The sequence below is a fragment of the Atractosteus spatula genome, chromosome 20 (genome assembly GCF_055471065.1).
Source record: "Atractosteus spatula isolate fAtrSpa1 chromosome 20, fAtrSpa1.hap1, whole genome shotgun sequence".
Taxonomy (NCBI): Eukaryota; Metazoa; Chordata; class Actinopteri; order Semionotiformes; family Lepisosteidae; genus Atractosteus; species Atractosteus spatula.
The window spans coordinates 18,454,029-18,465,278 of record NC_142725.1 but is presented as its reverse complement, the minus strand read 5'-3'; the positions used below and the strand labels follow the sequence as shown (position 1 = coordinate 18,465,278).

The 11,250-nt window shown below is 52.5% G+C and overlaps 1 protein-coding gene across 1 annotated transcript; it reads left to right on the top strand.

The window, feature by feature from the left end:
* Positions 1-394: 394 nt before the first annotated feature.
* On the top strand, positions 395-10,948 carry fam131c (family with sequence similarity 131 member C). Its single transcript, XM_088938449.1, has 6 exons — positions 395-593; positions 3,949-4,028; positions 6,474-6,564; positions 9,054-9,239; positions 9,693-9,791; positions 10,169-10,948. Exons 1-6 carry the CDS (start codon positions 572-574, stop codon positions 10,501-10,503), a joined length of 813 nt encoding a protein of 270 aa, XP_088794575.1. The 5' UTR covers positions 395-571; the 3' UTR covers positions 10,504-10,948.
* Positions 10,949-11,250: the final 302 nt, after the last annotated feature.

Below are 11,250 nucleotides of genomic sequence, written 5' to 3'. Positions count from 1 at the left end.
AAACGCCCTGAGTCACAGGGTACAGCTGTTTATCTGTGCTTGAATGTGTGAGAGAAATCTGCGTTCTCTACCTGTTCATATGGTTTGTGTTTGTGCGTCTACCCATTGTCATTGTTTATGTTTCTTGTTTGTGTGGTGGCTCTGTGGTTGTTTGGTGTGTATGTGTTTCTGTGTGCTGGCTCTGTGGTTGTGCGTCTGTGTCTGTGTGTGCTGGCTCTGTGGTTGTGTGTTTGTGTCTGTGTGTGCTGGCTCTGTGGTTGTGTGTGTGTGTGCTGGCTGGCTGTGGTGTTGTGCTCTATTCTTCTCCGGCACACAGAGGGTGAATTGCCGGGGGGTGAAGGGGAGGGGAGGGGCAGGGCGACAGCAATGTGTCTTTGTTATTCTGTCTCACCGCGCTCTGTGCCTGACTCTCTTCGCAGAGCCGGATCCACACTACACAGAGGAAGCAGCACACAGTCCGCTGAGCCGGCGAGCTGCCTCTCCCTCTCTGTGCCCTCTCTGCCCTGGCACCTTGACAGCATGGTGAACAGATAAGCGCCAGTCCCTCACCTGCCCCCTGCGTGGAAACAGCATGGGCGCCTGCGTCCAGAAAGGTAAGCGCCTCTGCCTGCCCGTCCCGCCCGTCGCCACGCTCATACCGGCTCCACTGCCGGGGCTGGGCTGTTTCTGGGGTCTGGGGGGCTACTCGGGAATAGCCTGGAGTTCAGGAAAGTTAGGACTGCGCTGGCGGTGACACTAGCAAAGGAATAGATGAAAGTCATGATGATGCATATTAAGTGGAACCGTCTCCAGAAAATGTTCTGGCTGGGTTTGCATTTGACTGATGAGTGTGAGTGCAGGGGGACCCCAGTCTGACCCCTGACCCCAGATCTCTGTCTGCGACCCCCCACTGGAGTCCTGCTCCCCTTAACCCGACTGATCGCTCTGGCACCCCACTGTCAGCTCTCTTTTGAGCTTGAGTCTGCGTTCTTATATGAGAGTTCAGAGTCTGGGTTGTTTTGTCATCTTTTTTAATGTAAGTGTAAAAATACTGGGAGAAGAGGAGAGATCAGATAATATGAATGTGTGATTTAATCTCTGCCATTTGGTTCTCTAGAGTTTTTTATACAATTAGGTAAAGAAGACAAACAGCAACATGACTATAGAAACCAATTCCAATATTTTCCGTTCCGAAAACACTTTAACTTGCGCGTGTGTGAATGCATTCCGATGTTCATGTCGATGAAGCCTTGGCTCGTGTGGAACATGTCCCTGCGTCAGGACGTCCTGTCTGCAGCACCAGCTGGGGTCCAGGAACCCCTCACAGGACACACGATCTTCACATGGCTTCTCTGTGGAAAATCTGCGCCTCTCTGCAGGGCAGCCTGAATGAAAATCAAATCCGTCAGAACAAACTCAAACTACATTTCTGCTTCAGCCGCTGAGAAATCAACATAAATAAAAAATCACACATGCTCATTGATATATGTGTCACTCTCTGTATGGCACAGCTCAGTCCTTATTATTATTACTGGAGATCTGGGTTTCCATCAAATCATCAGAGCAGGGTTTTCATCACATCAGCAAAGGACCCTCAGCTCAGATCAAGACAGGTCCAGGAAAGCTGTTCAGAATCCCAGAGCACCACAATCTGATTCATTCCTGGCTTTACAGTGTTCTCAATTAGACTCCCAGTGCAGGGCAGCCTGTTCCGCTCCAGGTTTAACCAGCTGCAAGTACTTGTACTCCTGGATTACATGCTTGTTAACCCACACATGTACATTGCTAAGTGTCTTGACTTAAAAGCTGTAGATTTACATATCCTACTCCTGCTTTCTGATTCCGCTGTACAGTTTGTACCTGTTGGTATCTGCTTCTAGCAGTGAGAGTCTGATGTAAATGTCTGCAGCAGCTGACTCTGCCCTTTGCTCTGTGACCTCTGAGCTCATGCCCGAAACTGAGCACGAAAGTCTCCTCTCAGTGGAAGTCGTGACTTTAAAACGCCCCAGATTTGCGTCTGTGCTGAGTAAGAGACAGGAGAAGGGTTCGCCGGAGCTCTAACGCTCATTCAAGCTCTGCTCACTGTCTGCTCTGTGCCACTGAGGCCGTGCTGCTGGCCTCCTGTACGCTGCGCGCAGAGTGCCGGAGCAGCGCCAGTCGCTGTACCAGTGGAGGGGGGTAAATGAGATCTCTCGGGGCTTCCCCCTGGGGGACGGCCCGCTCAGCGCTTCACGGTTACCAGGGAAACCTGGGTAGCAACAGGAGGAGAGTGGTGAGGAGCATGCTGGAAGCAGAGAGAGGAGCAGAGAGGAATAAAGATCCAAACCATCGCAGTGGACCAGTGCAACATTAAATACAGGAAACACGCGCTCAAGGACTGTTGAGGAAAAACAAACACTTCCCCTAATCTTATTTATCCACTCGTTTTCCAAAATCTGATTTTCTGTGTACATGAGTTATTGAGCAATAAAGCTCATTTTAAAACACAGTGGGCAGATGGAGACAAGAGAGGGGAAAAGCAGCACGAGACTGAAAGAGCAAAAGAAAGATGGAGCAGAAGGGAAGAAACAGAAAAGATGATCTTGCAGGCCTCCTCTGGCCTCTCTCCTTCCCCCCCGGCCTGTCCTCCACGCGCTGGAGCTCGAGTGAGGGGCGAGGGCTTCACAGCAGATCACGAGCTCCCATCCAGTCCGCTGAGAGAGGGGAGCCAGGTTCTGAAACATGATCCATCTTGGCGCTCAGGCCCAGGTAGAGACAGCAGATGCAGGTTTTCTGGCCTAATCATCAATTTCCCTTCGGGATCAATAAAGTCTTATCTATCTATCTAATTCTGTAATTAGCAGGCTGAGTGTTCTCTCTTCTCTGGGTTCCTCCATAGACATACACAGTGCAATCCACAGACACAGAGCCCACTTCTCCAAACTCCAGTTTCTGCCTCATGCCTACACTTCATTAACCATTTAAGCTTAGTTAAATCAGGAGACTGAGCACCTTGGCAGCGCTGTCTTTATAAAGGATTCTTGTGGTGCTTTCCATAGTAGAAATCCAGTAAAGATCTGTGAAGGCCAGGGGGAAGCTGGAGACATAGGGTAAGTGTTTCTACAAGTCAGTGGGAGCTGCAGCACAGCAACATCATGCAGAAACTGCCAAGCGTGCACGCACGCACGCACAACCGCACATACACACGCATGCACGCACGCACACACGCAACACTGTCTGTCCACACACACACAGCAGGCTCTCAGTGTGTCTGTTCCACGCCTGTCTGTCTATCTGCCCGCCTCTCTGTGTCTGCAGGGGAAGGGCTTTGTCCCCTTGGCCAAGCTGTCATAAGGATTGAGACAGAGCTCTCAATGTGACCTGCCTGGTTTTAATTGAATCGATCAGTTGACTGATGGAATACTTGATGCGACTGGTCCTGCTGTGGCTCAGAGAGAGAATGGACACTCCTGCTTTTATACCAAGCCAGTTCTCCAAACCAGTTTCCAGCTTCATTGAATAAAATGAGACTGATCTTTACCCTCTGCACACACCCAGAGGAGTATTGGCCTGGGTATTGTCTGCAGCACAGTAACTGTCTGCTCTCCAGGTACAGCCTGTGCAGTCTGACTTGGCGCACAGATCAATGGGATCATTGATTTGATCGTATCAAGCGTCCGCCACTGCAGTCTGGAGGTGTGCAGATTAAACCCAAAGACACTGTGACTAACAGCCATGCTCAGTGAAGAAAGCCTGTCAGTGTTGCTGGGGTGACGGGTGCGAGCTTGACTCTGGGTGACTGCCCCCTCCTGGTGACAGGTGGACAGGCAGGGCCCGTGCCTGCAGGACGGCAGTTTTTAACAGCTGGAAAGCAGTAAGGAGGCCTGATTCTGGTACAGTCCCCTAGGAGCTGAAGGCCCTGCACAGCTGGTAAACAACTGTCCTACTGGTGCAATTTTGTCACTAACTTTGTTTTTCTGTTTGCTGCAGAGCACTACAGCGCCCCCCAGCCCACGTCAACAGAACTACAGCAATGGCCATCCTGCTCAGAGGACCAGCCCATTGTCAAGGTGGGGGGTCTCACGTTAAGGATATGTATTTAAAAGCCACAATTCATTTCTAGGTACAGCAGCTGTGAATCTATATGAGGAGTGAGCAGTGCTTAATTCTCTATACACCACACTTCCAAGAACTTCAGAAAGTTCACCAATGATCTGGCCACCTGGCGTTTAGTCATTAGTAGCGGATTGATCCCGGGTGTGAGCTGATGGACGTCAGTGTTTCAGCTTCAGCTCCAGGTCTGGGCCGTCTGTCCCTGAATCCCTTCACACTCTCAGGTTCTACATGTGCTCTCTGTTTCTTGTTTCGGGTTCATTCTGAAGAAGTCTCACCACGAGCACATGTGGTTTTATGCACCTAAGTCTGGAGAAAATGTGAAATGTGTCACTTTCCCCACTACCAAGTTAAAGAGGTGCTGGAATTTTCCTCAACAACTCCTATAGGACTAGGAGCTGCTGTTCCCTGTCCTGACACCCAGATCACTGAAGAGGCTGGATCGCAGTCCTGGAAAGTGTCAGCGAAGGGGTCTTTGCTAAAGAGCATCTGTCAGCAGCACTGTGCAAATCCCAGCCCCCAAGGCTCCACTAAGAGGCAGGCTGTCCTACTTTCTTGTCGGGTCTGGTGCTGTCCTGTCCTGCAGTCCTGCTGGGTCTGGTGCTGTCCTGCTGTCCTGCTGTCTGGTGCTGTCCTGCAGTCCTGTTGAGTCTGGTGCTGTCCTGTCCTGCGGTCCTGCTGGGTCTGGTGCTATCCTGCTGTGTCTGGTGCTGTCCTGCAGTCCTGCTGTGTCTGGTGCTGTCCTGCTGTCCTGCTGGGTCTGGTGCTATCCTGCTGTGTATGGTGCTGTCCTGCAGTCCTGCTGGGTCTGGTGCTGTCCTGTTTTGTCTGGTGCTGTCCTGCTGTCCTGTCCTGCAGTCCTGCTGGGTCTGGTGCTGTCCTGCTGGCTCATGAGCCTCAAGATCCTGCTGGGCACTGTGTGCAGGCAGCCCTTCTCTCTGTGCTGCACCAAGAGTGCTATTCAAAGACTGATAAGGAAAACTGGGGCTGCCTGCAGGGAGAAAGACCAGACTCTTCCTGCTGCTCAGAAGCTGGATCCTACCCAGGTTTTACTGCATTTCCAATCAGAATGCCAGTGCAGAGCAGCCTGATCCACTCCAGGTTTTCCCAGCCGCATGGCTGTAGTATAAGAGCAAATGCGCGGAGTTCTGCTATGGAATATGAGTTGAGAGGGGTTGTGTGACCCAACTGTTCCTGAACAAAGTGTAATAAAACCTACAGTTAGGGTTTATAAGGTTTAGTAAACTAAGCTACGGTACAAGATCTAGGAGTGCTGCCTCTCATAAACTAGCAGACTGCTCTAAACAGCTTCATGCTCCTTTAAAAGTTTATTGCCTGTCTTATTATAACACTAACTAACAGTGACATGTCAAGAAGTCTCTCAACATTCCTGCCAGAACAGGTCTTTGTGAGCGACAGTCGATTAGTGATGCGACGCGAGAGATTAGCTTCTGCAATTAGACTCTGTCTGTGCTCAGTGCAGGAGTGCCCGCTGCCTTCTGCTTGATTAAGAGCAGACGGGTCTCAGCTGTGTGAGGGCAGAGGGGTGCAGGCAGGGAGCCAGAGAGTTTGGGCACAAGCCCTCCTCTAAGATGGCACAGTGGTCAGTCGGAGTCTGGCGCCAGGCAGCGAGACTGTGGGGTGGAATCGAGTGCATCACATGAAGTCCTCGATAGACGTTTGTTTTCATTTTTTTATTTGTTGCTTTAACCTGGATGAGCCCGAGCTGATTTCCCGAACTGTGCTTCAGCAGATCCACACTCTGCACTCTGCTCGTGTCCCATAGAGCCCAAGCTGAGTCTGCAGCCTCAGCCCTGAGCCCAGACCCCCTGATAGTGGGGATTGTCCCTGAGGTCTTTCTACTATGTGAGCAGTTACCCCAAAGACAGAAATTCCACCCCCCAAAGGCAGTGAGGTCATTGAAAAAGGCAAACCAGAGGACACCAGGGGAAACTACAAGGCAGTACTTTTAAAACTGAGAACAGGAGGCATTTCTTTACACAAAGGGTTGTGGGAGTCTGGAACAAGCTGCCCAGCCACACTGTGAAAGCTGTTACCCAGGTTTCCTTCAAGCAACAGCAGGATGAGACACTGCTATCAGTTAGCTGTTAAAAATGCTGCAGGAGAGACGTGCCAGCTTTCAGCTTTTCTCCCAGTTGCTCTGCAGCCTCCTGTAGAGCGTCAGGACACTGGATCCTGGGAATGCCACAGGGAACACACCTGGATACGCGATGGCCCAGCATTCTGACGCACCAGGACGTGGAGGAAAAAAGCCTGCAAAAGACTCTGGCAAGCTTCCCAAGGGAACCCTGCACCAGGAAGAAGATTGTGGCTCTGGGTTCAGTTCTCCCGGCCCTGCACTACAGGAACAGCCAGTGACGAGCATCTGTCTTCTTCCCTAGAACTGCCTGAAGCCAGCCAACGGGACAGTGTCAGAGTTGAAGAGCTCCCCAGGCTACAGCATCGCTGACCTGGCCACCTCCTCTCTGATGGGTAAGGCAAACTGCCGCAGGCCGGGGTTTGGGGAGGGAGCAGGACAGAGCCATACTGGGGCAGGTTTACTTGTTCAGACCAGGTGAGGAATCCACAGCTGTCCTTCAGGTCCAGCAGTTAGTCCACTAAGGCTGACCTTCAGTTGCTAAACAAGAGTTGCATCCCGTGCAAGAGAAAAGTGTACAGTGTTAGAGAAATCATTAGATTATAAGGGTTAACAAAATGTAGGAGAATTCTTTCACTGTGTGCTCAATGCACTTGTGTCTGAAAGGGCAGAGTGGAGCACCTGCAGGAGGATCAGACTCCAAGGGTCTTTCTGATGCAGCATGTGTCCCAGAACAGCGCCCCCCCCAGTCAATCAAAGGTCAAAGGTGACACATGGCAGGGTCAGCCAAGCGCTGATGTGGCACACAACCCCACAGAGGGGCTGACCTTTCCCAGGAACCCTCCACACCTCCCACCATCCCCTGCCTTTGATTTCTGATCCCGGATTGTGTCTTTGATCTGGTTGTTTGTACCGACACTGTGTCCAGTGCACAGTGTGCAGGGATGCGCAGGTCCCAGGCTCACGCTGCACTACCCAATGGCAGAAAGCAAGCAGCAGCGTCTGATGTGCTTTAACAAACACAGCCACCCTTAGCAATACAGGCATCAAACGTTTCCCCAGCTCCCTCTCGCTCTCTCTCTCACACCAGCCTGCTCTAATTAGGTGTGTGATTGGACATCTAATAATAAGCCAACAGTTTCCAAGGTTACCACAGGGACCGGCCCCCCCACACATACAGACTCAGAGTGTGTGCTAACAGACCCCCCCTCTCTGCCTGAACCAGAGCGACACGCCTGTCACACCAGCAGCACAGAGACTCAGACTTCAAACTGGTCTGCAGCTTCAGTCTGCGCTTCTGAAATCTTGAAGGCAGTTTTAATATTCTGCTGCGTTCGTGTCTGTTGAAAGTCATCCTGCGCCGTGTTATCGCAGCTCAAGCCTTCGCTGTCCCTCTCCTCTCCCTCAGAGCTCTTCCCCATGCAGAGCCGGTCAGGAAGAGGGTGAAGGGCTTGCTGGAGAACTGAGGGCTTTTTCATCCTCAAATGTTTCTTCATAATAACATCATTCAGGTCACGAACAGCAGTCTGCAGAGCACTGATCTGTGCAACAATTTCTAAGCCTTTTGAGATCCACACCTGGCAGCAGTGATGTCTGGATTCAGAAATCTCAATCCATCTGCTTTTCTTTGACTTGTTCATTTCTAAGAAATATGTTGCTCTTGGTTAGCTGGACTGCAGCAGGAATGATTACCTGAGACTTCATGCTCAAACAAGCCATCTGATGGCAAACCAGGCTGTTTCCTCCAGACTAAAGCAGTTTACAGGCAGTTGCTCTGTGTGTGTGAGGAGGCTGAGGCACTGCAACACTGAAAAGTGAAAATGCAGTAGTCGGTGAGCTCACTGTGACCCGCTGCAGTTTCACAGCTGGGTGAAAACCAGTCAGAACAGAGCACCAGCCCCGTTTCCCTATAGTCACACAGGCAGGACTGGAAGTACTGGGAACAACTCCCCTCCCTAGGAGGAACAGCTCCAGGGACAGTCAGTTCTAACTGGCATGTTGCTGGGAAGTGGAAACTCCACAGACATTGGGAGAACATCCATGCTCCCCACAGAAGGTGCTCCTCCCTCCATGCCCCAGTGCTGCCCTCTGTTGCCCTTAACAACTGCCTGCTGTAATTTTTAGTACCTGTCAGATCCCGGTACGGGCAGCAGACCAGCTGCAGGGGAAGGTGTCTTGTACAGTGGCATAAACACAGACCTGCCTCTGTCTGGGCAGCATCACAAACAGGTCCGGTGTGTATCTGAGCAAAGTGCACTCGTGACACATGTGCCAGTCTCGACAGCTGTACAAGAGCCTCCTGTTCAGAAACCCAGCTTGACCACTTTCTCACATCTCCAGAGTGACACATGTGGCACCAGCACAGTGCCACGATCAGGCGGGAACCCTGGCAATCCTGGGTCGCTGCCTCTGTTCCCGCAGTGTCACCCAGCGCCACTCACAGAGGGGGACACTGGACGTGACATGGCTCCCTCAACAGCAGCTGCTCCCACTTGTAGATATTCAAGGATGCATATTCTCAGGTGTAGTTTTTAGTTCAGTAAATAGTCTCTAATTTACTGAACTGAACAAACTCCCTTTGTTCCTGTTCAAAATGCAGTCGGTTCAAGGGCACTTTGACACTTGGCACACATCCACACTGTAGCACTTGGGCTCTGCTGCCCTCAGGTGGGCATTGGCAGTACTGCAGCCCACTGTGTGGGACAGTCATGCTTGCTGGTGTAAGATAGATACTTTATTGATCTAAGTGGAGATTAATCTCCACTAAGTGGAGATTAAGGGCCTGTATGACTCAGGGATCTTTCTCTCTTTCCTCACTTCCTAGTTGTCTTCTTTTCTCCCCTCCCTCCCCCCCTTGTGACTCACGTTCAACTCACTCCCTCAGGCTTGGTGGCGACCATTAAGGACCACATCACGAAGCCGACAGCAATGGCGCAGGGCCGGGTGGCACACCTGATTGAGTGGAAGGGCTGGAGCAGTGGGCAGCAGGGCTGGGGGGGCCCCAGCCAGCAGGACGACGAGCAGTACTCGGACCTCACGGATGAGCTCAAAGAGGCGCGCTTCGCTGCAGGTCCTCCAGGGGGCGCCGGTGGGCTCGTGCCCCACACACACACACGCGCACGCACACACACACACACACACACACACACACACACACGACACCTGAAAAAAGCAGAGCAGCCCCTTCCACCCATCTCTCCCAGCATGCTCATGCTCGTGTGGTTGTCAGTACTCCCTAGATCCGAGGATCTGGGTGCTTCCTGAACGATCCCAAACAGCATTCCCAGCTCCTTCCCGGTGATAGCTGTTGCCAGTTGTTGCCGGTCCCTCATGGTCGATGGTATGGTGGCCTCAGGTGCTTGTAGCACGTGGGGTCTGGGGGTCTTGCTGGACTCTTATATGCATGAGAGCGAGTTTGTGCTTCAGTCAGCTTCAGGTTTCAAAGCAAACACCTAATTGTGAGACAGATTACACGCTGCGCCTCCACCAGGGAATTCACTCTCCCGCCTCCTCTCTCTTCCAGGGGTCGCGGAGCAGTTTGCTCTGGCCGAAGCCTCGCTCAGCGCCTGGTCCTCGATGGAAATGGCTGAGGAGCCGAACGGCAGCGCGGCTGTCCTGCAGGGTACGAGCCCCGCGCACTCCTCCGCCATGCGTTGGTCTTGGTGTCTTTCTGTCACCTACTGTTACTTTCTGATGTTCTAAATGAATGGAGGACTTTCAAAAGCTTTTTTATCCCCCAGAGAGCTTGCTCTGCCCCCAAATCAATTTCCCTACGGGATTAATAAAGGATTATCTATCTATCTAAATCAAAACCCAGAAAATACATTCTCAGACTGATGGATAGTGGGGAAATAAACTGACTCTTTTCTTCCCCGGCTGTATCCCTATAGCAGAGTCGGCCTCCCCATCCACCTTCCATGCATTATTCAGCCCTTGGTCTCCCTGTTTCTGAGCTCTAGACGAGCTCACTTTCTCTCTCTGTCTCTCTTGTTGACCCAGACAGACCATTTCTGCCCCAGTTCCTGGCGGACGGCTCCCAGCGGCTGTACAGCTCCACTCTGGACAGCAGCAATGACATCAGCCCCTTCACGCCGCCCTCCTCCCTGCAGCTCCGCCCCCAGGCCCGCCCCGAGGAGGAGGGCTCTCCCAGGGACGCGCCCCCCGAGCCTGCGGCACTCGCCTGCTTCTCGTTCCCTGGGGAGGGGGAGCAGGTAGCGGAGCGCCCCCTGCTGCTGCGGAGGAGGTCTCGCGGGGAGCCGCTCACGCACGGAGACAAGTCCCTCCGCCACGCGGACAGCAGCTCTCTGTCCGAGGACGAGGTTTTTTACAACTAGCGCCAGGGGCAGAGACACTTCGAGACCTCACCGGCTCGATGGTTTAGGGCTGCAGCGCGTTGAGAAGTCTGCGTGACGAGGGGCCTCAGAGCCCCCGCACTCTTTTACTCAGTCGCCGTGGAAACGATCGAGTCTTTTGATGTTTTCTACACCCCTGCCTGCGCACCTAGAGGCGCCCCCAACTCCTGGACTCTGGGCTCTCTTACAAGTCAGTGCTGCGTTTTCAGTTAAATAAACTGAACTGTTTATTTTTAATTAGAACCAAAAAACACATTTCTACCACAGTGTACGTATTTCTTTACCGTAGCTCTTGCTGTTATGCTTGACCTTGGCCGCCCCGGGGCGCCGCTGTCTGTCTGCTAGTGACGTCACTCGCTCATGAGCTCAGTGTCGTTGTTGTTTCTTTTCCGTGTGAATCACAGGGAATAATAAAATGTGTTTCCAGTTCTGGAAGATGAAAGGTGTCTTCTTACAGAAGAGCCGGAACGCATTTCCACGGAGACGGTCGGACCCGGCCTCTGGACTGACCCCCCCGGATGCCCAGGGCCACTAAGCCCCATCACCTGCTCCCCTCTTCCTGCCGTTCGTCCAGCAGGAGGCCAGGAGAAGGAAAGGACACTAACCATGGGAAGGCGTCTGCAGGAAACTAGCGTGAGGACGAGGAGCTGCGACATCGGCTGGGCCGAGCTCCAGCCCCCAGGGGCCGTAGGTTCACATGACGCACACTCACCCTCACGTTCACTCAGA

What these genes read in the sequence shown, in the direction of transcription:
- fam131c (XM_088938449.1), top strand. Translation starts at nt 572, where the DNA reads ATGGGCGCCTGCGTCCAGAAAG. An exon ending in GGGCGCCTGCGTCCAGAAAG is followed by an intron (nt 594 to 3,948) that starts GTAAGCGCCTCT and finishes TGTTTGCTGCAG; the next exon opens with AGCACTACAGCGCCCCCCAG. An exon ending in AGGACCAGCCCATTGTCAAG is followed by an intron (nt 4,029 to 6,473) that starts GTGGGGGGTCTC and finishes CTTCTTCCCTAG; the next exon opens with AACTGCCTGAAGCCAGCCAA.